This window comes from Hetaerina americana, unplaced genomic scaffold (genome assembly GCF_022747635.1).
Source record: "Hetaerina americana unplaced genomic scaffold, ioHetAmer1.1.p SCAF_4, whole genome shotgun sequence".
Lineage (NCBI taxonomy): Eukaryota > Metazoa > Arthropoda > Insecta > Odonata > Calopterygidae > Hetaerina > Hetaerina americana.
This window is the reverse complement of record NW_027286985.1, coordinates 76,682,407-76,709,206: the sequence shown is the minus strand read 5'-3', so window position 1 is coordinate 76,709,206 and position 26,800 is coordinate 76,682,407. Positions and strand designations below refer to the sequence as shown.

Here is a 26,800-nt window from a genome sequence, read left to right as displayed (position 1 = left end):
CTACGTAATATTGTCTTTTACTTATGCTACTTGAAATTTTACATCCACAGAATGCAAGAAACTTAATATCATATAATTTTGTGAGTCCCTGAATGTTCTTTATTCCTGCCAAGAATTGATTAATAATTCAACCATTTGGGGAATGTTAAGTGGAGTATATCACCTTTTATTTATACCCTGGTATCAATATACAGGGTTATTCCCATGTGTGAAGGGTAAATGGCATAAAGTTACAGTAGTGTTGAATCATCTATTGCTTCATATGAATAGAGGCATTGCAAAAGAGTTAGGCTTCAAGCAATGACCATTTTACTCTTTTTAATCAATCTCTACAGCTTTCAGGGGACTTTTTTGATGAATTTAAAATCTTTCAACTATGATTCAAAGTACTTGTCTACCATTCCCCATTATCCTTCGCATGAGAAAGTGTAGGGATTTCATAAAATTTCAAAGAAATTCGGAGTTTAAGATCACTTTTTAATCTGTTTCGTGGTATATTGCAGATTGTCTTGGTAGTAAAAGGAGAAATCCTTACGTGTTTACAGCAAGGCATTGAAGTGTTTACACCAAGTGTAGAAATTACTTTTAAATGATAAATTACTTTAGTGGAAATTCAAAATACCAAAGAAGTGGTGGGAAACTTTTCACAGGGAAGCTGCTCGGGAATGTCGTCGAAAGAAGAAGGAGTACATCAAGTGTCTGGAGAACAGGGTGGCAGTTTTGGAGAATCAAAACAAGGCACTCATTGACGAGTTGAAGGCCCTCAAAGAACTGTACTGCCAGCAAAAAACTGAGTGCGGGAGTGAATGAGTTGTTATATGCAAGTGGGGACAGGCGAGACAGGACACAGTAACTTGTTCTGCCTGCCCCTCAGAACGGGAGCAGTGAAGTAAACCCATTAGAAATGGGCAGTGGGTTGGCGGGTGCCTCGCCAATCTTGCTTTTGAGCTGTGATGATAGTCTGGTGCGTGTGGGGGGATGGAGGGAGTCCTCGTTTTGTGGGGATAAATGTGTTGGGGTGCAGGAGAGGAAGTGCATGAGTGGGGGAGAAAGAGGAAGCTGCACCTGCCTTAACTGGCCAACCGTCTCAATGTGGACCCCCTCTGCCACACGTACGGGAAAAAAATGAGTACCTTCTTAAATTTTTGATGTAACTCCTTTCTTTGCGTGTTTAAGTGAAGTTGTTTCTCAAAGAAAATACTAACATTTTGTTGTTATGTAAGATAATATTGTATTTATACAATGAAATCGATGGAAAAACCTTCAATTACAAAAAAAAGTGTCTATAAGGCTTGTGATGAGAGAAGCTGCCGTTTCGTCTCTTTCCCAAGTCATTGCTGAGCAAATGAATTCTCAATATGGTGCATGTTGCCGAATGATGAGGCGTTAATGGCATAACCCTAAAGGCGATATTTTTTGTGAATTATGCATCATCATTCTTTATTGTCGTCAGTGGTACATACTCAGGGTCGGAATGAACTTTGTGCCATAGATTTTTTCATACATCCATTGTTCCTTCTCCTGCTGAAAGAGTTGCTTTAAAGTAGGCATTCTTGTTGATTTTTGGGAACTGCTGTTTGTAGTTGATATGATTACATCACAGCATGGGAGCCTATGTAAAAATGCTCTTTATGGCTCATGTCTCTTGTTATCATCTCCAGAAATGCAAACAATTTTGGACCTTGGTATCTGAACAAGGTGCGAGGTTAGTGGATGGTAGGTGGATGTGCAGTATGTTTACATAGTTTCGGATGTGTTAGGAAAGTTGCTTGACCAACAGATGTCATCAAGTCACCTTATTTATTGAGAAATTTTGATTTACATCTGTTATAATGATTTAAAGATGTCTTTTTTTGACTGTAGATATTGCTACATCTTAATTAACAATTACCACAGATAGTAATATTTTATTGGCTGCTGTTTGTTGCCATCCCAAAGAAATGAGAGTAATCAGATTCTTAACTTTATTGGTATGTTACATGAAGTTTAAAGCAAAATAGAACAAATTAATATGATTAAGAAAAGATGATTTAAACATTTTGAAAAAGACTTGTGTATTTTTACATATCACAATGAATTTAAGGATGCCTGTATGAACAAAGAGAGTAGTATTCCAAATTATTAGTACTGTAATTCATGATGTGCCTAAAATTTCCCTTACCTTTAAAGCTCTTAATACATGGTACTGCAGTCAGTGAGTACATGGGCTCACAACTTGATCACTATTGTTGCCTTTTTTGTAACAAGACAACAGGCATTTTTACACATAGCACATTTGTACATAATCTATAGAGGTTATAATATAAATTTGAAGTGAATATGGGTACCATATGTCGCAATGTTAATCTGTCTTATAAATTATGTGTGAGTGTGTGTGGGTTTTTGCCTGAAAGAATGAAAATGATTCAGTAATGAACTTCTTTTTTTCTTTTAATAACATAGAATATACCTTTACAATGCATATGCAGGAAAACGTGCCTCCATTGGATCTTGTAGGTCATTCAAGAAGTAAATTGTGCCAGCAAGACCTATTAGGAAGAAAAGCAACTTTTCAGAAATATATATATTGTATGTATATATATGGTCATAATATGTAGCAGCAAACAACAGAGGTATTGAAATAACCATTACCAAATGCACACACAAGGATTTATTTTATTGCAAAAATCTAAATATTCAATGAAGTGGATTGATTTTGGATAGGTTTTACTGTTGACACTGTACACATTGACGTAGGTCACGAAGTAGAAAACATTATTTTAATGTTCACTGGTGAAAATTAAGATATTACTTCCACTATTCAAATACAAATAAATGCAGCTGAATGTATTATAATTTGGAACTATGCACATGATTTTAAGAAGTTAAGTCCAAGGGAATCAATTTAAATAAATTTGTACATATAAATTCCAAAGAAACTGCAGGAGATGCCGCAACAGTAACTTTTAACGGAGTCATCCGCTAATGTGCATTTCAATGCAACAATTTCAAAGTGTAAAAATCATTCGCCTTGACTGGGATACGAACCCAGATCCCTCAATATCCGGTCGAGTGCTTTAGCCACTTAAGCTACCGAGGCGTCCACTTAAACTCTGAAATTTTGGGGCTTATAAAGGAACAAGATGTTGTGACGAAATACCGTACATACAATGTCACAGGTATTCGTATTCGTGCGCGAGGTGCCACAGTCCACGAGGTTAAAGCCAACTTTAAACACTTATGGTGTTTATACTTTGACAAATTCCATAGAAACTGCAGGAGATGTCGCAACAGTAACTTTTAACGGAGTCATCCGCTAATGTGCATTTCAATGCAATCCCAGTCAAGGCGAATGATTTTTACACTCTGAAATTGTTGCATTGAAATTGTACATATAAACCACATCATGAAGATAAGACGAAATTGTGTTATAGTTCAATAGGTTATATTCCTAATTATTTATCCATGTGCTTTAATAACCATTGAAATTTACAAATGGTCATTTTACTGTTCCTGATTTTATCCTGGAAGAATTACAATACGTAAAATTCATAATCATGTCACATCTTCAGCAGGTACTTTAAGGAGGAAGTAAAAAAAGTCACCTGGGGCTAACTAAAGTGATGGTGGGTGGTCAATTACAGGAGCTAAGGAACAGACATCCCATTTTTGTTGCAAAATTCATGCAAAACAAGGGATAATTGACTGAAAGCATTATTATGGTGCAATGCCCATCGACCAATGTTCAGGTTTCTTTCTCGGAACAATTTCACACAATCATCTCGAAACTTCGAGGTAGTAAAATAGAAATGAAACTAAATGATGCCCTTTTCAGTTATTTCTTGACTGGTTAATTGATGATTTCATCACACAAGTTTTTAACTTGTGCTACATGATTTTTCTGTTCACATAGGTAGTCATCCACAACTAGAGTACTCTTTGATTGAGTCCTGGTCACTCTTGAACCTTGAAAGTCATTCATGGTATAATGAATGACTTAAAATTTCTTGTCCCTAAGAATTTAGTGAGATGATGAAAGCTTCTGTTAACAGTTTCCGTATCTTCAAAATTAATGTAAGCCTACTGCTCTCCAATCAAGCTCAAATGATGCCAATTAAATCAAGTAGAAAGTGAACATATTCTATACAAAAGAATAGCTTTGTCAGAAGTTAAAAACAATCCAAACTAGGATATTATTTTAGGATAGGAGTTTTACTTGTAAACAATGTCTCCAGCCACATGGATGACTTGCTTTGGCATAATTCTAAAAGTACGGAACTTTTTGACCAAAACTGACATAATTTGTTTAGTTTAAGTACATGGCAGTGATAACGTAAGTGTATTTACCCGGTAAGGAAAGTAAACATTTTTGTTTCCATCAATTATTTTTCATATACACAAATATGAAAAGATAATACATTGGCCCACTTGCTGTCTCAATCATGTATGGTGGTCTTACTGATTTCTTGTAATCAAGCATAATGTTTATCACATTTCAGAGGTTTCATCGTTTTTCCAGCCAAGAGGACTCAAAATGCTGATTTCATGAATCAGACAATTATCACATGTAGTCCTTCATGAACTGCAAGGAAAGTGATTTGAACTTAAGTTGTTTTACATGCCTAATTGGGATATTATTTTTGCTACTCTTAGTTAAGGTCAAGGAAAGGATCATTAAAGTAAGAGGTGAGGGCTGTCGAAGACCGAAGGTCTGTAAAAGTAATATTGAATATCATAACCCTCATTGATTTGTGGTACCTTCATTCCAAGAAAACTTAAATCATATTTAGCAAAATGTGTAAGATTCAATGCCATGCCTGACAAAAAGCTCAATAACGAAAAGGTCCGGTATTGGAAAGTCTTAGGGCTACAAACACTGTTCTGAGATTATGGCAAAAATCAATACAATGTTGAAGAAAAACCTTTTAATCAAAATGTAATAGACTAGTGTGCCAGGAAAGTAACAAAATATGGCAATGCAATCCACAGAAAATTATATTTATTCTTATATGGGTCGCGTCAGCTGAGGGGTAGCGCATTGGACTACTGACCGGAGGGTCTGGGTTTGATTCCCAGGCAAGCCTCTCTGTGCACCCTCAGCTCCACCCAAGCTATGGGATTTTTTGGGAACCAGATCTTCCTGGGAAACCATAACCAACACAGAGAAGACATTGGCCCCATCCTGATGTGTGAATTTCACATGCTGTTTGGCTTATTACTGGGTAAACTCTACCATCACCTACCAAACTGACCTTTGGGTTCATTACTGTGTTTATGGTATATGAGTATGTTGCATCTCTAGAAATGCTTGGAACGAAACGGTTTGGTGCACTGCTTGGTTTAGCTTCTTACTCTGGTAAAACAAACTGCAGAGATTGTAATACAAGCCTTAAAAATCAAAACCATGCTTAAGAATGCATAGCACTAGTTAATTTAATGTTTTATTTTTAAGGTTACATTACTTCCAAAATATAAATGAAACCTTCTGTCTTGATTTTCATTGGAAAATAATTCTTCCAAATTTAATCATATTCGGCATGCATCGGGCCTATTCCCAGCATTTGTCGTAGGATTAATGGGAGAATAAGTTTTAAAAGCAAAATCTTTCAAATTTCAGATTCAAATTACGTGAACCCAAATGAGGAAAAATCTCATATCATTAGCTACGAACCTGGGAAATATAATTAATTGGTTATGCAAGTTATGATTGTGGGCATTAGATATAGCACCTAGCAGTGGCAGAGGTGTTATAGGAAGTGAAGATCTAAAGGTTTCAATGGTACCCTAAAATGATTAGCAATTTATGTTGTCCTTTCACATGCATGGAAACACATTTCAGATGGTTTCAGTGAATTTACACACAGACCTTTGCACTTATCTGGTGGTTGTCGCTTCTCCCAAAAGTCTTTCAGAAAAATAATAATAGCCCTGCAATTTATGCAACTTGTCATTTGTACTCAGCTCCCCCACAAAAATCTCATCAATTGTACCCTGTAGTAATCACTCCATTTTGGTCCAAATTAAACTTAGCTCCTCTTTCTTGGAACCTGCATAACCTTTGCTTTGTCTGCATTGATTCTCATCCATCTCATACCTGTCGCACAGAATTACTGATTTGCCCAGCCTTATAACCCCTTGGCTTCTTGATAAAGTAAAGCTTGATCATACAAAAACCTGATTTTATGAATTATCTACTGACTTTCACTCCTATCTCCAGTTATTCCCATTCCTCTTCAATCATTTCCTCTACATATAAGTGGAGCAGCACGTGATGTCTTACCCTTCTCCTTAACACTACCCATACTGACTATTCATCCACCACTTGCTCCTGAGCAGTTGGATAAGTACAGATGGCAGATAAGTCACCTATTCCTCCAATCCACTTCTATCTTAAGCAATACATTGAATAGCCCTACCCAATTTACTCTACCAGACACTTCTTGAAATCTGCTAAACAATACATCTTAATTGTATTTATATTCCTCTCACTTTGTGACCTCATTTTTGCTATGATATAATGTACGAGGGTAATCCAAGAGGAACCCAATCCAACAAAGAAAACACAAAAATTTTGGGGAAAAAATGTATTTATTTTTCAACATAATCTCCTTTCAGCTCTATACACTTTTCCCAGCAATGTTCAGTAAGTTCGATACCCTTCTCATAATAAGAACTGCCTTGCTCCTTAAATAGCCATTAACTGCTGACATCACTTCTTCATGGTTGGAAAATCTTTGACCACCATGCCATTTTTTCAAGTTTGCAAACAGAAAATAATCCGAGAGGGCTAAACCTGGCAAATAAGGTGCATGACGTATCAATTCAAACTTTAATTTATGAATTTTGGCAATTGTAATAACGGATTTGTGAGCTGGTGCATTGTCTTGATGCAACAACACTTTCTTCTTAGCCAAATGTGACCGCTTTTGCTTGATTTCTTCGCTCAAATGTAGCAATAAGTTCACATAATATTTGCCGTTCATAGTTTTTCCCTTTTTTAAGAGAGTCAATGAAAATTATCCCTCACCCATCCCAAAAAACCAACGCCATGACCTTGCCAGCAGGTGAAATGGTTTTTGCCTTCTTTGGTTCTCCCTTTTGAATCCATAGTTTTGATTGTTCTATTGTCCTGGGTGTGAAGTAATAGACCCATTTTTCATCCATGGTTATGAAACTGCAAAAATTCTGCTTTGCTGCTTTGAAACTTTGCTAAACAATCAATTGAAACATCTTCATGACACTGGCTTTGCTCCAGTGTGAGCAAATGCGGCACCCATATTGCACACAGCTTTCTCATGTCCAAATTTTTTGTTAATATGCGATGTACTGCACTTTTTGAGATTCCTACTATGTCTGCTAACTCGCGCAGTTTCAATCGATGATCATTCAGCATCACTTTGTTGATTTTCTACATTGTTTCTGGAGTCATAACCTCATTTGGTCGACCAATGCGACAGTTGTCTAGACAGTTCGTACGGCCTCATTTAAACTCTGCTACTCAATATTTTACTGTTGTAAACAAAGGAGCAGACTCATCCAGAATAGAATCCAGTTTAGCTTTTAAGTTGGTTGGGCTGAGGCCTTTCAAATAAAAGTACTGTATCACATAACGATGACTAATTTTCACAAATTCACTGAAAACGTTTGCTATGATGGCTGCTAAACAAATACAAAACAATGTAGCATCTTAAAAGTTGAAATATATGCTTTATAGATTGTGTACCTTTTAATACAGTGATATTTGTAATGCGCATTAACTTAAGATAGGCTAGAAGCCTATGTTAACATCTTTGTTTTATCCATAACATTAAAAAACAATGCTCTAAAGATACATATTAACCAACTAGGTCAGTTAGGTGGGTAAGATGCTTGCTTGCTAACACAAAGGTTGATGGTTCAAGGCCAACCTCAAGCATGTGTGCAGTGCCGACTCCGGTGGTTTAGCCTCTGGGAAACCTGATGACAAGGCAAAGCCTTAGGAGGATCCCAAGGGACACATGGATCACCAGGGGAGTCCAGAATACACATCATACATCATCAGGTAGACTGTGAAGCAACTGTTCCTCTGTAAGGCATTAGACACCAGTGGATGGCCATTGAGTGAACGTGTCATGTTAAAAACACTATTGGGCAAGAGAAACTACCTGAATTTGTCATCCCAAGAATGCAATGATGGACAGTATAGAGCAAATGAGTCCTGACAACTATGGGACTCATCCCAATCGTCCATGTGTCATGTCCGAACAGCAGGGGAGGCAAGGCTTCCATAGTTGTCATCTCATGAAATCTTTGCAAAGCGACAGTAGCAGCACAGAAGGATGTATTAAAATAGGGACTTGGAATGTTGAGACAATGCTGAGGGCAGGAAAATTAGAAAATATAAAGCAAGAAATAGAGAAAGGTAATGCAGACATTTTAGGGCTGTGCAAGGTAACATTGAAGGATAGTAAGGATTACTGGAGCGATAGTTGTAATATGCGGGAGAGAAGAAGAGAGCCACTTAAGGGTGGCAATAATATTGAATCAAAAGGTAGCAATAGGTGTAGTTAACACAGAGCAAGTAACATATACTTGTAGAATATTACTGGTAGAAATAAAAGTGGAACCGATGAACTTTGTTATTATTCAGGTATACATGCCATCAAGCAATTCTTGGGAGGAAGAAGTAAATAGGCTATACAATCAGTTAAAGGGCATAATCGCGCATGTTTCTGGAGGGATACATTTGATAGTGATGGGTGATTGGTAGTGAAGTGGGGGACTATCGTTTAGGGACAAGAGTGACCACAGGAGAAAGCAATTGAGTTCTGTAGGAGAAGGATTTAATCATAATGACTACATGGTTTAGACACAACAAAAGGCATAGGTGTACATGGAAAATGCCAAGTGACTCAAAAAGCCATCAGACTACATTACTGTTAGGCACAGATTTATGAAGAAGGTGATCAATTCACAGTTTCCTTTGAGCAGATATGGATTCAGACTATAATTAAGTAATAATGAAGTTTAGAGTCAAATTCCAAAAGATAAAACAAGGAAGATGGTTTAGAAAATGTAATGTAGAATCACTAACCAAATGGACTAGAAGCACCAGCAGGCTGTAGAGAACATTGTGAATGAGGAAAGGGAGTTGGGTACTAAGAGCAAAAATGGGAACATATTAAAAAAGGATGGGGTATCGAAAGTCACATAAGAAACTATAACAAAACGACAATAAAACCATTAATTAAGGAAGAGATGATCAAAAAAAGACAAGAAGGAAATGGAAGAATATATACACAGAATTAAGTAGAAAGAGGAATTAAGTGCTAAATAATACACTGAGGCATGAAAAAAATTGGAAAGGAGAGTGGTGGAAGGAGTAGTGCAAGGATATGGGAAGTTTACGGAGAAAGGGTGAAATTAGTGTGCCAAAAGGAAATTTAGAAAGAGTAAATTGGGTAGAACTAATGAACGAACTGCAGAAAATAGGAGTAGACTGGAGGGATAGGAGACTTTTTCTCTAACCTTTGTCTCAGAATATTCAGGTGCAAATGGATAGTCGGGATGCACAGTGTTAGTAAGAAGAGTAAGACAGAGATGTCCATTTTCACCTGTGCTGTTCAACTATGAGGCATGTTCATAAAATAAGGGCTGTTTGGTCACAGGAAAAAATATACTTATAAGAAACCCATTTTATTGGCACTTTTAGTTAGTTACAAACCTACTTCAATTCTCTACATAATTGCCGTTCACTTCGAAGCATTTTTCGTACCGCTGCACCAGCTTCTTTAACCCCTCTGCATAGAAGCTCGCCACCTGAGATTTGAACCAATTGACAACACTGTTCTTGAGTTCCTCTTCGGTTTCGAAATGTTGTCCACCGAGCCACTGTTTCAAGTGCAACAAGAGTAAGTAGTCGCTAGGTGCAAGGTCAGGACTGTATGGTGGTCAAAGAGTTACCAACGAAAATCTTGAATTTTCTTATTGGTTTTGGCAGCAGTGTGAGGACATGTGTTATCATGGAGGACAATTACACCAGATGGCAGTTTCTCGCATCATTTGTTTTGGATCACACGTCTCAATTTTTTGAGCGTTTCACAGTACACATCAGCTGTAATTGTTTTCCCACATTCCATAAAATCCACTAAAATAACACTGTTTATGTCCCAAAAAACAGTAGCCATCAATTTTCGATTTTTGTACAGAGTTTGCTTAAACTTTTTTGGTTTTGGTGAATGTGAGTGTCACCACTGCATCGATTGCTGTTTTGTTTCTGGATTGAAGTAGGGTATCCACATCTCGTCCCTGGTAACAATGCGAGAAAACAAGTCATCTCCATCGTGTTGGTCACGGCCCAAAAACTCTTATCTACTGGGCATTCATTTTCCGTACCCACCTTGCACACAATTTGTGGTATCCGAGGTTTTCCGTGACAATATTGTAGACAGTAGTGCATCCTAGTTGAGGAAATTGTTCAGCCCAGCCATTAATCATCAATCGACGATCACATCGCAGTTTTTGTTCCACTTGCGAAACAATTGCATCCATCAGAATACTGGGCCTGCCACTTTGCATGGACATTTGTTCGTCCATTTTTAAAATCACGGAACCGTTGTCTAACCTTTCCTTCACTCATAACTGTAGGTCCATAAACTAGACATAACTCCTGATGAATTTCAGCAGCCGACAATCCTTTTGCATACAAGAATCGTATGACAGAACGCACTTCACAGCTGGCGGGATGAACGATTGTCGCAGACATTGTTGTTTGCATACATGGACAAGCAAATGACTTCAGGAATAAAACAAATGCTGCAATAGCTTTTCAATGAATCAGTAGATGAGGATGTCGCAAACATTAGGCCTGTCTTTTGTCCTTGATGATAGCCTTTGAGGTCTGGCCGTAAAAAAATCTGTGGCTAAGATATTATCTTCCATGAGGACAAAGTCTTCTAAATCTTTGGCATTATTAGCATTGTTGTCCCCATCACAGTAGAGAACAAAACTTATACCTCTGATGTCAAAATCTGAAAAAATCAAGAGGATTTCTTCAAATTCCTTTTCTACGAAGCTCTATCCTTGCTTACATACTTAGATGTTCCAGAAGATTCTCCTAGAGACATGGACAAAATTAAAAATTTTAGACTTTGACAGTTTTGCACCAATATTAATTGCAATTTATCTATTGACTCTAAAATACAAATTAAATTCAAAATTAAAAGCCTCTTAAACACTTTATTATATTATCAAAAAGCATATATCATTAAATGAACATATGACAAAAATAATACATGTATAAATCAAGATTAAATTTTAAATGTAACCAGTCAATGCATTGAAAGGAGATAATTCAGGAAATATGAAGATGTTTATATGAAAATCATGCATACATATGTAAGGACATGCATGGGTACGATAAAAAATTAACTTCAGCAGAAAATATTTTAGGGAACGGAAAAAATTATTCTACTTGATCTTCAAGCATTCTACATATATAATTGATAGTGAATATTTTATTGAAATAAATAAAATTATGACTGAAGAGAAAAAGAATAATTTTTATTCAAAAATAACAAAAGATGATGCAACATTAAAATGTAAAGCAAAATATTATATCTTTGGAAAAGTGTACCACTTACATAAAGGCATAGATTTTAAGCATAGCATAATACATCAGAAATGCCATCTTAATTTTTTTTAACACCAATCGAATTAAAAGGTGCAATTAATTCAGTAATTGAAGGACAATGGATATCACCCCTGTCAATGAGGACTGGGCTAAAGGTAATGACAAATGATGATAATAGCAATGACACACCTGATTTTGAGCAATCCGGGCCTGGTTTTTGATGGTTGTTTTCGCTGGAACAAAGAAAAAAATTTGACTACATGAAAAATAGCCACAAAAATACAATAGTAATGAATGTAGTTTAATATTTACTCACATAAAGAAGAAGCAGGTGATGCTGCCTTCCCTCTTCCCCATCTTGAGAGATTTCACGATCTTAAAATAACACTCAAATTTCCAATCACTATAAATTAACAAATCATCACAGATATAAATAAAGAAAATTCAAATGTTCCTTTTTCAGAGGTGAAAATAGCCACCTATAGGGGGTCCTTCGAGTCAGGGCGACAAAAGCAAGATCAGAAACAGCCAAATTGTAAAAAAAAAGTTCATCAAGGATAACGCGTAGAAATTGACTTCTCTCATGAAGCTTCAGGTGTTACTGAGGGCAGAAAATGAAAAGCAACTGACTCCAAAGAGCTGCTTTCCCATCTAAGCCTATTCCATAGCAAAGGATGTTACATGTTGATCGACATACTCCTCCCCTGACAAGGAGAGTGAATATATATATATATATTGTACACACACACACACATATATACACATATATCATGGTACAATTAGCAAATTGAAATCTCACTCAGAATAAAGTGCAGAATTCAAGGAATAAATCTACTCATAAAACTGTTTTCAAAATTTTCAACAACATTAAGTTTTCGCTGTAATGATGCTCAGACAAGGTTTGAAATCCTCCTTTCTGATTGGTTCCTTCTATTCCTCACTTCAGGTGGTCTCTCCCTTCCATACTTGCTATGATAAATGTAAAGAGGCATAGCAAAGTAGCTGAAAAAAGGCAACAAAGGGCATCATATCTACCTTCAAAAAGTGAAAAGGGACGATCAGGGGTCCTGTCTTGATGTTGATTGTAGGTCGTACACCATTCAGCAAACTTACAAGCTCGGTAGAGATTTTTCACATCCTGAGGGTAAATACAAGTTTTATATTAACACTTCATTCATTTTTTCACTTTTAAGCAACATTATTTTGAAGCTTTATGAAAAATTCTGTATCTCAGATGGGCTAATGTCTCAAAAATAATAAAAATTAATGTTAATTTCCGGGTATGTAAATATGTAGCTTGTAAAATTTATGCCAAGGTTAAAAAATGTTCACTTTGCTATCACAAGAATACATAAGTTCCACCAAACTTATTAATTGCTCTATTAAATCATTGTCTTTTCCATGAAACTATGAAAAAGAGCTTCATGTTTTCATTTAAAAAAATTTTTAATTGAAAACTGAGAATATTATATGGGCTCTTACAGAAGGAGCAATTATAAGAAATTCTTTAATCCATTAAAAAATGTTTAACTATCTACAAACCATTTACATCTCAAATCAGGTAGCTACCATCATTATATGTCAGTGATCTACATCAATTTTTTTTCGAAGAAAATAGATGGTTATCTCTGCTTGAAAAAATAAAAATACCAAAATCCTTTTGAGGGAAAATACAATGACCAATTGACAGTATTTTGAAAATTAACAAAAAATGTTATTATTTATGAAATATGCATCAAAACCAAAATTTTGACTCCATTTCTTAGATACTATTATATACATCAACTTTTGTTTGTCTAAAAGCTCATGAGGGGTAGTTCCTTTCAACTACTAGAATGAAACTGAAATACCATGAGAAGAGTGAACAAAACATTAGTTTATGCACTGAAAATTTTGTTTATAGTTTTGTTGCTTCGTTATCTTTGGATTAATTGAACTTGATGAATAGTTTTGCCATTTTGTACCCATTTGGCTTGTCTTATTAATAATATTATCTATACCATTAGATGGACATATCCTAAAATCGGCCATCAACCACTGTAAATATACACAGGGGTAACATTTTTAAAAAGAAAAATAAAAAACATTACAAAAACCCTAAGTTCTGAAGAGTTGGAAAAGAATAGTTTACTGATAATATTAATAAGTCTTGTAATTAAATTGAATAGTAAATCATTGCAATGAATTTTCAAAAATCAAAATTTTAAGTTTGCGCTGATTTAAGTGGTACTCAAATTTTGAAAGAAATGCAATTTTATAACTGTAGGTTAATAAAATAGCAAAAATAACTATTATTCTTCCAAAAAAATAAAACCACAATAAATCAAATGAATGTCAGGAATAAGTACGTCAAAATGACTTATTTTGTATGATGTATTCCAATAAAACATAACATACAACAAGCTCAGTTACTGTGTCCTTATGCATATTAACTGCAAAATTTTGTAAAGCTTTCTCATAAGTAATGAAACCCAATTATTGATTAGCCTATTATGAAAAATAATAATCAAAATAGACAATTTTAATTTGTATAATTCCAAATAGCAACTGGGTTAGGATTTGCATCAATTTCATGTTTTAACATTAATTACTCAATTTATTCAGATGCAATGAGGAATGTATATGAAGCATATTGTTATGCATGTTTTCTTTGCTTATCATATGGCAAGAATTTTTTTCAATTATCTTTATGAAACCATTTACCCATAATGCTAAAAAATTAGTATAAGCTAGTGTAATGCATAATTACCTCTTTTTAACTTCAAAATATACAACTTTTTAACTTTTTTGTTTGCACGTTACTTTTCTATTTATCATATTGAAAGTATGGAGGTGTGATCAAAGTACTCATGCTATACATGAGTGCCTTAATCGCCTTAAAACTCCCTATATAAAATATGTATTTCAATAATAAATACAGCATTTTTGGGAAGGTCATATTTGAGCCACCCAGGAGTCCATTCCTCATGTCTCAAAGTATACTCACAGGTCCTCTAACACAACAATAATTCATCTAATTTCAAACTTTGTAAACAGCATATACTGTTGAAATGACATCAATTTGAAAAGCCAATGCAATTATGTGGATTGACACTCATTAGAAGGTAATATACGTGCCGACTACACTGACTTCCAAATTAGCTTGCGGCTTTGAGAAATGGACCTCATGGTTATGAAGCCAACACTTTTGAAGGCACTTCTGAACATTGTGATATGCATGAACATAACTATACTACCTTGATCAAAAAGTTCCCGGAATAACCACCGTGTGGCGCTCCCATCGTTCCGATTTGAGTTCTGTTTTTTTTGTTAAATTGGTACATCTGTTGTTGATATTCCCTTTAAATCTTAGTGTCATAACTTGACATTTGCAAAAGTTACGTAGCCAAGAGTACATCTATCTCTGTGTGTGTTGGCGATTTTTTACAATTTCAGAAATGGATTTAAATTTGCAACAACGAACTTGTATTAAATTTTGCGTAAAAAACGGATTTAGTGGCGCACGGACGTTGGAAATGTTGGAAAAGTGTTTCGGCAACGATTCTCTAAAAAAAACGGTCGTTTACCAGTGGCACGAGCGGTTCAGAAGTGGTCGTGAGTCAATCGAAGATGATGAACGCAGTGGCAGACCATCGACATCGAAAGTCGGTGAAAAAATTGATAAAGTAAAAGAAATGTTGGTCAATAACCGCAAATTAACCATCAGAGAAATAGCGGAGGACTTGAACATTGCCTATGGATCCGCCCAAGACATTGTGGTTAATGATTTGGGTTTCCGTCGTGTAGCATGCCAAAAGACCTCAATTTCATGCAAAAAAGAGACCGTGTTGACGTCGCAAAAGACATGATTTGCGAGGCTGAATCCGATCCCACATTCATCAAAAGGATCATTACTGGAGACGAGACGTGGGTTTATGAGTACGACACGCAATCCAGACATCAGGCAAGTGAATGGCGTTCACCAAATGAGCCGAGACCAAAAAAACCACGTCGTTTTCAGTCAAAAAAGAAGGCAATGCTGACGGTTTTCATGGATTACAACGGTGTAGTGCATCATGAATTTTTGCCACAAGGCCAGACAGTAAACAAAGAGTATTATTTGGGCGTTATGAGACGTTTGCGTGAAGCAATTCGCCGAAAGAGACCAGAAATGTGGGCAGAAAACTCGTGGATTTTGCACCATGATAACGCACCGTCGCACAGTGCTATCATTATTCGTAATTTTTTGACGAAAAATGCAACAAATACCATCCAACAGCCACCGAATTCACCTGATTTGGCTCCCTGTGACTTCTTTCTGTTCAATCGAGTTAAAAAACCATTACGGGGAACGCGTTTTAGCAGCCAAGAGGAAGTAATGGAAAAATCGCAGGAAGCACTGATGGACATACCGAAAACCGAATATAAAAAATGTTTCGAGGATTGGATCAAGCGCTGGCATAAGTGTGTTGCAGTCGATGGGGATTACTTTGAAGGGGACAATATAGATTTAGATGAATAAACTTGTATTTTTAATTTTCTGAATAAATTCCGGGAACTTTTTGATCAAGGTAGTATGTTGTAACTAAGAGGAATACATACCCGGGAGTCAGCTTTATGTTGAGCTTTGGGGTCAGCTGTTTTTCTATTCAGCAACTGGTGGAGGCATAGAAAGGTGTATGCATTTCCAGCCACTCCATGGCATAATCCATACCCCTTTCTTAAAAGACCCCTGTCCCAAACCACATCCCCACATTTATTTGCAGCATCAAGGTAGCGTTCATCATTGAAAACCTGAAAGGTGGCATGATGAAAGTCACAAAAGGAGTGGAGAGCAACCAGTTTCTAAAGATATGTTAGTTTTCACCAAATTTCAGCTAAATGAATTTAAGGATCATTAGGTTTGGAAAATTATTCAAAAGCAATAGGTCGAAGTTTATCAATAATGCCTCCATGGCATAGCAAAAGCAAATGGTTGTATATATTCTATTGTTTCAGGCTTCACTTCGTGGAAGTAATTGATATCCATTATTGAAATAGAAAGAAAGACTCGTACTTTTCCACAGATTTTATTATACAGCACGACGCGTTTCACCGACTTGCGGCATCATCAGGTACAAATTTGCAAAACAGACAGGCAGGCAGGAATATCAAGTTACGAGTCAAGGAACACGCTAGGTGTCACAAAAATCAGAATAACAACTCTCTCTTCGCCAAGCATTTACTAGAATTCAACCACAGCAGTGACTTTGTCCCAGAGATATTACACACACTCCCAAAAGGATTAAAAATGGACGCTCTCGAGCAATTAGAGATTAGAAGGCACTTGGTGAACCCCAACACGACACTTTGTAATGAGCAATTATTCCCATACCCCTCCCCACTCCTCTCCGAGAAATTAGCCTGGAAATGGTCAAAACAATCCATCAACGCACCTGCGAGCCCCCACCCCCCTCAAATCCTTCCAACCCTCCCCGCCCCCACTCTGTCCTGAGGGTATATATGCTTGCCCTGTCTGTTTTGCAAATTTGTACCTGATGATGCCGCAAGTCGGTGAAACGCGTCGTGCCGTATAATAAAATCTGTGGAAAAGTAAGAGTCTTTCTTTCTATGCAAATGGTTGTATTTATGGGAGTTGTTCCATAACTAAAGATCAATGTCACCACTTCAGAAAGTTATTAGTCAAAGGATAAATCAGTATGAGGGATGGTGAGAGAGGGAGGGATGAAGAGAAAAACCCTCCACCTGGACAAGGCTAATCTTACTTGAAGAAATCTTTCATAAGGTACATAGTTAATTCACATCACTCAAGTGACTAGATTATATACTCAAGATTAGGCACAGGTTTGCAGGCATTTTTGTATACAACTTGTATAGTACAACTACAGTAACCACTCCTATTTCATGTGCCATTAGCTAAGCCCTAGCAAGTACCATTAGCTAAGCCCTAAATATTGTAGGGCATGTGAAGTATTTTGCAACCTCAGTCACCCTGTATCATTGTTTGACTCACATAACTTATCTACAAGTTCCAAACCTACATCAACATGTATTGTGGATAGTGCATACCTGGTGCACTCTATTCACAACTTGTGCACTCCTGCCACATATTAACATAGGATGCAGAGGTCCTTGTACGTGGAAATTAATTCCTTGATACATAGGTGATTCATGAAAAGTGTGTCTTAACTAAAAACTAATTTTTTTTGAGTTATTCACAGAACATAATTAGAACATTTCTTGGAAAACTAATAAATTCCTCTGCTGAAAAATTCATTCTCATGGAATATGAATAGGCACTTAAAACAGTAAGTGCTTCACAGGAGGTCAGGTAGGAATGGTAAGGGGGCCTGAACTGGCTGATTGTTACAATGCCAAGGAACGAAAAAAACATTGTTATAGATTCTACATTTTAGGTACATACCTATTGTTTCCAATAGTTCAAAATCTTAAAAATTTCATGCACCTGCCTTAATTCCCACTGTAAGCCAGCCCCGAATGTGATTTTAATATTGTAAAAGAAGCATTTTTTGCTATTAATTAATTATTATCTGAAGGATTTTTTCGCAGTCAAAGAAAAACCTAGAAATCAAAGATGTATGCTATAGGTGGTGGATATCATCCAATGAATGGCCCCAAGTTTTTAAAATTTGATTCCTTTGGTAGCATTCTGCTACTGAAGATGATGGCCAATTCAAGCAATCCATAAGGAGAGACAAGGGAAATCAAATTAAACCATTGATCACATGAACTGACACTACTATCAGAGGTGTGTTAAAAAAGTTAAGTGATTTTTCAAATTTTGCAGGCAATACTACGAGGGTCATCCGGAAAGTAGTACCCGTTCGTGCCGCATGAAGTGCTGACGACGCGAGTAGCCGCTGGACGAGGTCAGATAGCTTCAGTGGCTTGTCTGCCTTCTCTGAGCCAAGTTGCGTGACGCTAGCATTGCCTGTGTTGTTTCTGTGATTGTTTACAATGTTTAAAAAAATTGAGAACGCCGCCAGTTGTGAAGTGAGGGCAGTGATTAAATTCCTCAATGCAAGAAACGTTCGCCCATGTGATATTCATCGCCAATTAAAGGAGGTGTATGGAGACAATGTAATGGACGAGTCGTCTGTTCGGCGGTGGTGTCGCAACTTCAACATGGGGAGGGGGAACACACACGACGATGAGCGTTCGGGGAGACCGTCTGTCATTACAGACCAACTGGTGAGCTCAGTTGACGAATTCATGAGGAACGATCGGCGCGTCACAATTGATGACATCTGTGAGCATTTTCCCAATGTTTCTCGAACAATTGTTCATGAAATTGTTAAACACCATCTGCATTATGCAAAAATTTGTGCAAGATGGGTCCCTCGCGTATCTCAATGAGCTGGCGGCGAAGGACTATGCAGCAGGAATACAGAAACTTGTCACACGTTATGACAAATGCCTTAATTTGCTTGGAGATTATGTTGAGAAGTAGTTTAAAGTATCCTCTTTCAAATAAAATTTTTTATGTTTGTTAATATTTACTTTTGTGTCTTTATTTCACGAACGGGTACTACTTTCCGGATGACCCTCGTAATTCGATTTTTGATTTTTTGGTTATGTTTTTCCGGAACACATGTCCCAAATATTTATTTACAGTTTCAAAAACATAGCATGTTTAGTTTATTATTGACAGATACAAATGTTAGATGTGTTTTGGTGTGTACGGTGATTTTCTGCTACAAAAAAATGGATCAAAGAATTGGCATCAAATTTTATGTAAAAATGGAATTAATGGCTCCAAAACACTTGAAATGTTCACAGTGGCATACAGTGAGTCTACTCTGAGTAAAAAAAATGTTTATAAGTGGTAAAAGCTCTTCCATGATGGCCAAGCAGATGCCAATGATGCCTCGCTCTGGACACCCCAGCATGTCAACAATATATGAAAACATTTAGGCAGTAAAGAAAATTGTTTTGAAAAATTGTCAAATTACTATTAGGGAAGTTGCAGAGGATGTTGCCATAATGGTTGGCTCATGCAATGCAATTTTTTTTGCATGCTTTGGGCATGAGACATGTGTCAGTGAAGTTTGCCAAAACTGCTTAGTTTTGAGCAGAAGAACTGGTGGTTCAACAGCTCCTGAGAGAAGAATCATCTTTAAGTCTACAGTTTTGGGGGCTAGAAATTGATAAAGAAGACAGAACAGCATTTGAGGACATATTGCGGAAATGTGGGACTCTATGTTTGACTATTTTGGCAAAGAAGTGAGAGATACAATTGAGGCATTTCAGATTAGTTGAGGCTGAGGTGGACCAAATTGGGGAGCAATATGATAATATGGGAAGGATGATTGTTGAGAAGTACGAACGGAGTGCTATTTGATCTTTATTTTCTGTGAAGTGGTAAAGAAGGCCTAATAGGGACATTTCTTTATTTTTTATAGTCTGAATGTGGTCGGAGTAATTTAGTTCATCGTCGGTTAAAACACTTCGGTCTTTAATGGTTGCTTCTCTGTTTAAGGGAGTTGAGTTAATGGTGTAGTAGAATTCCAGGGGTTTTTTCAAGGCAAGAGTCATGATGCTGCATTTTCCAGGGTTTAAGTTAAGCTTCCGGGTATGACACCACAGGGAAATTTAAGGCAAGCTGAAGGTGAATACAATCAGAAGTATTATTAATTTGCTTGTTAATCTTTCAATCATCAGCATTGAGAAGGGTATGAACTTGGGAGGAAAGGAGCCCGGAATGAAGATCATTCATGAATAAATTGAAAAGATATGGCCCAAGGACACTGCCCAGGAGAACTCCAGATATCACAGAAGACCAAGTGGAAGAAGCACCCGAGAGTATCACATGCTGAGTTCTGTAGGTGAGAAAGCTAGAAAGAAGACTGAGGACCATACCATGTATGCCAAACTGCTGGCTGAGTTAATGAAGGAGGAGTTGATGATGGAGGGTGTCGAAAGCCTTTGAGAAGTCAAGGTTGATAGCATCAGGTTGACTTGATTTTTCTATTGCCATGACTGTGTGATGCTGAAAAACAGCAAGATTTGTCAGGCATGATCTTCCTGAGAGAAAACCATGTTGCTGGGAAGATAAAAAAGGAGAGGTGAAATAATAAATCCTGTTGAGAATAATATGCTCACAAATGGAAGACAGGATTGGAAGCAATGAGATAAGGTGATAGTTTGAAACATCATTCTTTGGACCTGTTCTAAGTATCAGAATGACACTGGCACATTTCCATTGAGGGAAGGTTCCTAGGAAAACAGTGATTGAACATGACTTGATTGGATATGCTTATCAATAAATATTCTTTCTGAAATTATGCATGATAAAGGTCTTCTACACCAATGAAAATCAATAAAAACCATAAACACTGTAATCAACCCAAAGGTTGGTTTGGCAGGTAGTGGTAGAGTTCACCCAGTACTAAGCCTAACAGGATAGGATATTCATACATTAGGGTAAGGGGACCAGTTCCTTTCCCTGTGCCAGTTATGGTCCCAGGAAGTCCCAGGAAGAACTGGTACCCAAAAGTAACACAGCTTGGGTGGAGCTGAGGGTGCTCACAGAGGCTACAGTTGGTAGTTCAATGCTCTACCCATGGACAACAACATCCCTCTGAATATCAATATGTTGTGCTATTTCAGTCAATGCCTTTCAAAAATAGGCATATTTAAGATAATCACAAAACTTACTTTCTGAAATTCAGATAGGAATTACATCGATCTCGATGTGTTGTTCACTTTGTAGGATTTAGGACTAATTAGAAAGCTATATCATACATATGATATTTTAGGGATACCTATTGATGGATTTATTTTGGAAATTGTAAGTGTATTAACTTATACATAAGGAATTATTTATGAAGATGGCTTACTAGTGGACCCTAAAACATCAACAGTTCAGGTAATCTTTTTAATGCTGGTTGAATTTCAAATACTCTTTTTTCATTAATTAACACAACAGGCATTTTCTTTCCTCAAATGCAATTTTATCCAAACAATTTTATGACTGTTCATTCTGATTTCTGTTACAACAGATATTCCAGAAAAATACTTGTTACCTCAACTTCATTATACAGCCTCTCATGGTAACTTTATTGGGAATAAAACTTCTAGTCTCACAATTAGTGGTGACTTTTTGGAGTGTTAATTTATAATACTTGCCCCAAGTGCTTTGGCTATACAAGCAACACCATAATGCAACTACACAGGAAATTAGATCTGGCTTAACTCTCATTTTATGGATTGTTCATATGCTTGATCATATTCAGGTGGCCTATGGGCCTGAAATTTGGTAGGTGTTTTCATGCATCCACTTAGAAAAGTTGTAAGTTCTGGAAATGTCCCAGTTAGAACTCTGAAAATATTATCATTATCAGAACACAAGGGGAATTTCATGGCTCAATTAGAAATCATAGGGCAATTTTGAGATTAAAATAAGATAATACCAACATAGAGCTGTGTGGCTTGGATTGAACATTCATCTACAACACTGTTCTTATACCAATCATTGCCATCAACAATCATATTGCGATAAAAACAATGCATGGCATATGTTCAAATGAAATTTTTCGACCACATATATACTCACTTCGTATGCCAGAGAGTACAAGTAAACTGCTCCAGGGGCTCCGTGACACCAATGCACCAGCTTATCCTTTTCTCGACCCAGAGATGATGGTAGGTTTCCACTTGGGAATGAAGTTGAAAGGAGGAAGTCAATGGTAGGACGAACCAATTCTGTTAGCTCTGAGTCAGTTAAATGCTCCCTGGCCTATAATGGACAGAAAATGTGCACTGACTATAGTTTTAACTGGTTCACCCTCCGTGTAAACTAACACAGTTTTGACAAATATAGATGGAGTTCACCTAGAACTCACCTTCAGCATGCGAAAAGAATAAATCTCATGGTACGAGAGGACAAGGGATAAGTTCCTTTCCAAGTGATTTCCAAGAAAGTTTGGGTGATCAGAAAACCACAACGCTGAATTTTTAGATCTTGGTACCAAGAGGCATGATGCAAATTTTAACTGAGGCTCTTTGATCAACACCTAATATTCAATAGTTTTAAAGATAAAATGTACTAATTTTGACTTAAGGATAGAGCAGTGAATTTAGCAATCACCCACTTATTTTTTTTCACTCATTTCCAGACAGCTGTGATGATAGATTTTATTATGAATAAACTTAGCTACAAAGCTCATGTATTGACAGTTTTATTGTGTGGGAGGATTTCTTAACTTTAAAACACACATTTTCCTAATAATTACATCACCAATATTAACATGCAGCCCTTCTGAGAGACTACAACCTCGATGTAGTAGAAGGGGTTGAGTGTTCAGATGGTTCCTAGAGCTGTGCTGGTGGAAGAGTTAACAATTGCTCCTGGTAGGTGCACCCATGCCAGATAATTGGAAGGGTGGGAGCCAGATAAAAGGTAGTACATACAGTGTCTGTTTCTCAGTGAGGTGGCTGCAAAGACATCTGACCACGCTGAGGTGTATGTTTGACAGATGTTATCACATTAAAAACACTATTGAGGAAGGCATCAGGAATCCACCATTGTTCATTTCAAGACTGATTTGTCGACAATATAATGATAATCAGAACAGATGACCGATTAAATTCTTTAGATACTGCGGACTGTGCGGAGGAAATACTATTTATGGCAAATGATTTTTCTTTCATTAAAAGAAAATCTTTTCAATATTGACAATCAGCATGAAAAAACCGTGGGTTATTGATTCCGTTACGTTGACGACATTCTATGCCTTTGGACAGGAACCAACCACCAGTTATACACCTTCCTCAATTACATAAACACACTCCACCCGAAAATCTCTTTCTCCATCGAAAAAGATGTCAACGGCAAAATCAACTTCCTCGACTTATCAATTACCTTGAGGGAAAAAAGACATGAGTTTGCAATTAACAGGAATTCCAAGTATACAGACCACATAATTCCTAATGATTCCGCCCACCATTTTTCTCACAAACATGTGACCCTCCACTCAATGATCCACCGCCTCCAACTATCCCCCTTTCCCCCGAAAACTTCAACATTGAACTCGTAACAATCACAAATATAGCTACCAACAATGGCTACAACCCTAAGCTAGTTGATAAATTACTTCGTAAAAAAGAAAAATCAATAGCCAAAAATAGAATTTCCTCTGCACGGTCTGCAGTATCTAAAGAATTTAGGTGGTGCTTGATCCCATTTCTGGGAGATCTATAGGATTTCCAACTGCCTACCCACCTCACTCAAAGCAGCCTTTTACACACCCCTAACCCTCTCAAAACATCTAGTCAATAGTAAAGACACATAGGATAGCCTTCTTAAATCAGGTATTTATAAACTGAAATGCAAGATTTGTAACACCATTTATGTTGGTTAGACAGGGAGGAATGTCAAGCTACCAGCCAAGGAACGCGCAAGGTGTGACAAAAATAAGATTACCACCTCTCTCTTTGCTAAGCACCTACTAGAATTCAACCACAGCAGGGACTTTGTCCAAGAAATATTACATATTCCCTCAAAAGGATTAAAAATGGATGCTCTCGATCAAATGGAGATACGGAGGCACCTAGCAATCCCCAACAAGACACTTTGTAACGAGCAATTGTTCCCGTCCCCCTCCCCACTCCTTTCTGAGAAATTAGCCTGGAATTGGTCAAACCAACCCCTCAATGCACCTAATGGCCCCCTCCCCTCTCAAGGCTTCCTTCCCCTCCCCACCCCCACTCTGTCCTGAGCATATATATTATCGCACTGTTGTTAAGTATACGTATATTTGTACCTGATGATGCCGCAAGTCGGTGAAACGCATTGTACCTCATAATAAAAATCTTAGGAAAAGTACCAAGTCCTTTTAATATGGACATCCATAAGTTATTAAATTAATTCCTCACCTACTTCCACTCCAACCATCAGCTCATTCCATTCCTCCACAAAGCATAAGTGATTATGAACAGCACTGACTTACATCCTGCCCACCCTGATTACCCATTCACTACCCATACTTAACTATTAGAGGCATGCATGGGCTTCTGACATGTCAACTATACCTCCAGCCTACTTCTATTTTCCATTAAACCAGTAGTAATTGCATCCACTTTTCTCAGTTGAATACCATATTGAATGTTATGAAGCCAAGTATGGTAAATATTCAGAGAAAAAACTTACCAGCAAGAGCGTGTAAAGAATGCCTGAAATTCCATGAGCTGCTCCCAGGTAATAAGAGCCATGCCAAGAATACATTAGAGGGACTTTGCGTCGCTCAGATTTTGCGAGAGATATCCCTGATGCAAGGATTGCTGAAACAACCTGAAATTTAAAAAAATGTGTATTTTTTTAACTTTGCATAAAGCTTCCCTAAAATATTAAAACTTGCTTTTTTGTGAATGCTGCTCAGCATAGAGCTTACCCTGATTTATAAGGATTCAGCCTTATTTTTCTAGGCAAACAAATTCTTCATAAAATTTGCTTGAAAAATTTTAAACCCTCTATAATGTGCCTTGGTTACTGAACACCTATCTCAGCTGTTGAACCCATGAAATACTCTCCCAAGTAGTACAGCTTTAATAAATGCTTTTGTACAAGGAGAATGTCTAGTGTAATGTGAGCCGAAAAATTGGAGAATTCTAACAAACTCCAAAAAAATAATCTTAAGAACTGATCCCGATTATTACCGAGTTAAAATAAATAATAAGTACACATAGGCTGTTATTTTAAAAGTAACTTTGGCTGCACAATATGTAATTTTTGCCACCCTGACCACTATTCACCCTCTATACAAAAGGGAAATTAGTGACCAGAGTAATAATAAATGTAGAATCCATAACAGCTATCTCATTCATAATTAAAACCTTGGTGATATTTAAGAGAAATATGAAATTTTAATTGCATACATAACAAAAATAGTATAACTAAATAATTCAACTGCCACTGTTTTGGCATAATTTTGTCCCTAATTGCAAGCAATGATCAGAAATTTCGACTTGAACGACCCAAATACATCATGAAACTTATATGCACATATTATACACTTCAATTGTAAACAGAAGATGACAAATTCTTCAAACAAATCCATCGTTTACTCTTGAGTAAGCTATTGCTTCCATAAAGTACATATCAACTTAATTAAGTAATCCTTACCTGACGTATAATGCTATCTTCAACCGTATTAGACTGTAAGTAATGATTCAAAAATAAAAGTGCGTACAAATAGCCCACTCTGCCGTAGAGAGCTTCATCAGGTAGATCGGATTCCAAATCAGTAATGTCAGGTACCATTGATTTTATTCTGTGAAGAGAATGATTTATGAGCGGTGGTTCATTTCAGTACTCCTTCCACCAAACCACAAAGGTGACTGTACATACCTTTTCACTAATTCTGAAGAGCGATCAGTCATACCACGCATGTGATAAATAACAGCTCCCAAAGCTAGCGGTCCAGGGTCTCCAATTATGAAAGTTACGTCACGATTTCTCAACTTAGAAAATGCAACTTCCAGAATTTGAATTGAACGCTGAAAATGAAACCAATCTATTGGTATTTATGAAGCTATTTTATGTTCAAATGGGCACTCAAAGGACTGTAAATATTTGGTCAAAAGCAGAATATCAAATTTGTCAACAGAAATGAACAATTTAATGCCGGTTTAGCCGAATTTTTCTGAAAAATTAGGCACCCAACATTAGTGCTAGAGAACGATGCTAACCACATGGATTGTGGAAAACCCTTACATCTCTAAAGGTATCATCCTTCCTTTTTCTGCTTAACATCCAGAAAAGAAGTGCATATCCAGATGTACCAGTGTACATGGTGACATCTGATTTACTGGAGCTTGCCATTCCTGTTTCCAGTCTTCCCAGTAGGTTATCCACTGTGGATTTGAGTTTTTCCTTGAAGTCCACTTTTAGCTAAAAATAAAATATATATTATTCTGACAAATTCCTTCATTATTAACCAGCCGGTAAAAATGCAGCAGTACCTCCGGTAACCCTAATGGATCTTTCTGTTCGAAGAATTCTGAATACCGCTCATCGCTATAATCTTCATAAATATTAGCATATGATCTTTCATCACCCATTCTACGAAAAAAATTCGATACAAATTGAATGTTATTTATGACTCCAAGGAACGGGAAACGCTTGAGAAGGTGGCTCATAAAACACGCTCAAGACAGTACCACGACGGATAAACCACTCCCATGTTAAGACGGTAAACTGTAGTTTCTTTA

At 36.9% G+C, this 26,800-nt stretch overlaps 2 protein-coding genes across 9 annotated transcripts in view; one reads left to right on the top strand and one right to left on the bottom strand.

The window, feature by feature from the left end:
- The window catches only part of LOC139692137 (cyclic AMP-responsive element-binding protein 1-like), a 23,509-nt gene extending 21,696 nt beyond the window's left edge, over positions 1 to 1,813 (top strand). For 7 of the 8 annotated variants that reach the window (XM_071590188.1, XM_071590189.1, XM_071590192.1 and 4 more), the window contains one exon: positions 651 to 1,813. In XM_071590188.1, coding sequence (XP_071446289.1) covers positions 651 to 810 — 160 coding nt within the window. In that variant the 3' untranslated portion in view covers positions 811 to 1,813. The remainder of the gene's footprint in view (positions 1 to 650) is intronic. The other variant, XM_071590193.1, reaches the window with a different exon arrangement.
- Positions 1,787 to 26,800, bottom strand: LOC139692136 (glutathione S-transferase LANCL1). Its single transcript, XM_071590184.1, has 9 exons — positions 26,552 to 26,800; positions 26,304 to 26,480; positions 25,938 to 26,086; positions 25,713 to 25,860; positions 24,741 to 24,881; positions 22,146 to 22,328; positions 16,172 to 16,363; positions 12,626 to 12,728; positions 1,787 to 2,528 (listed from the first exon to the last, which is right to left on the bottom strand). Exons 1-9 carry the CDS (start codon positions 26,726 to 26,728, stop codon positions 2,452 to 2,454), a joined length of 1,347 nt encoding a protein of 448 aa, XP_071446285.1. The 5' UTR covers positions 26,729 to 26,800; the 3' UTR covers positions 1,787 to 2,451.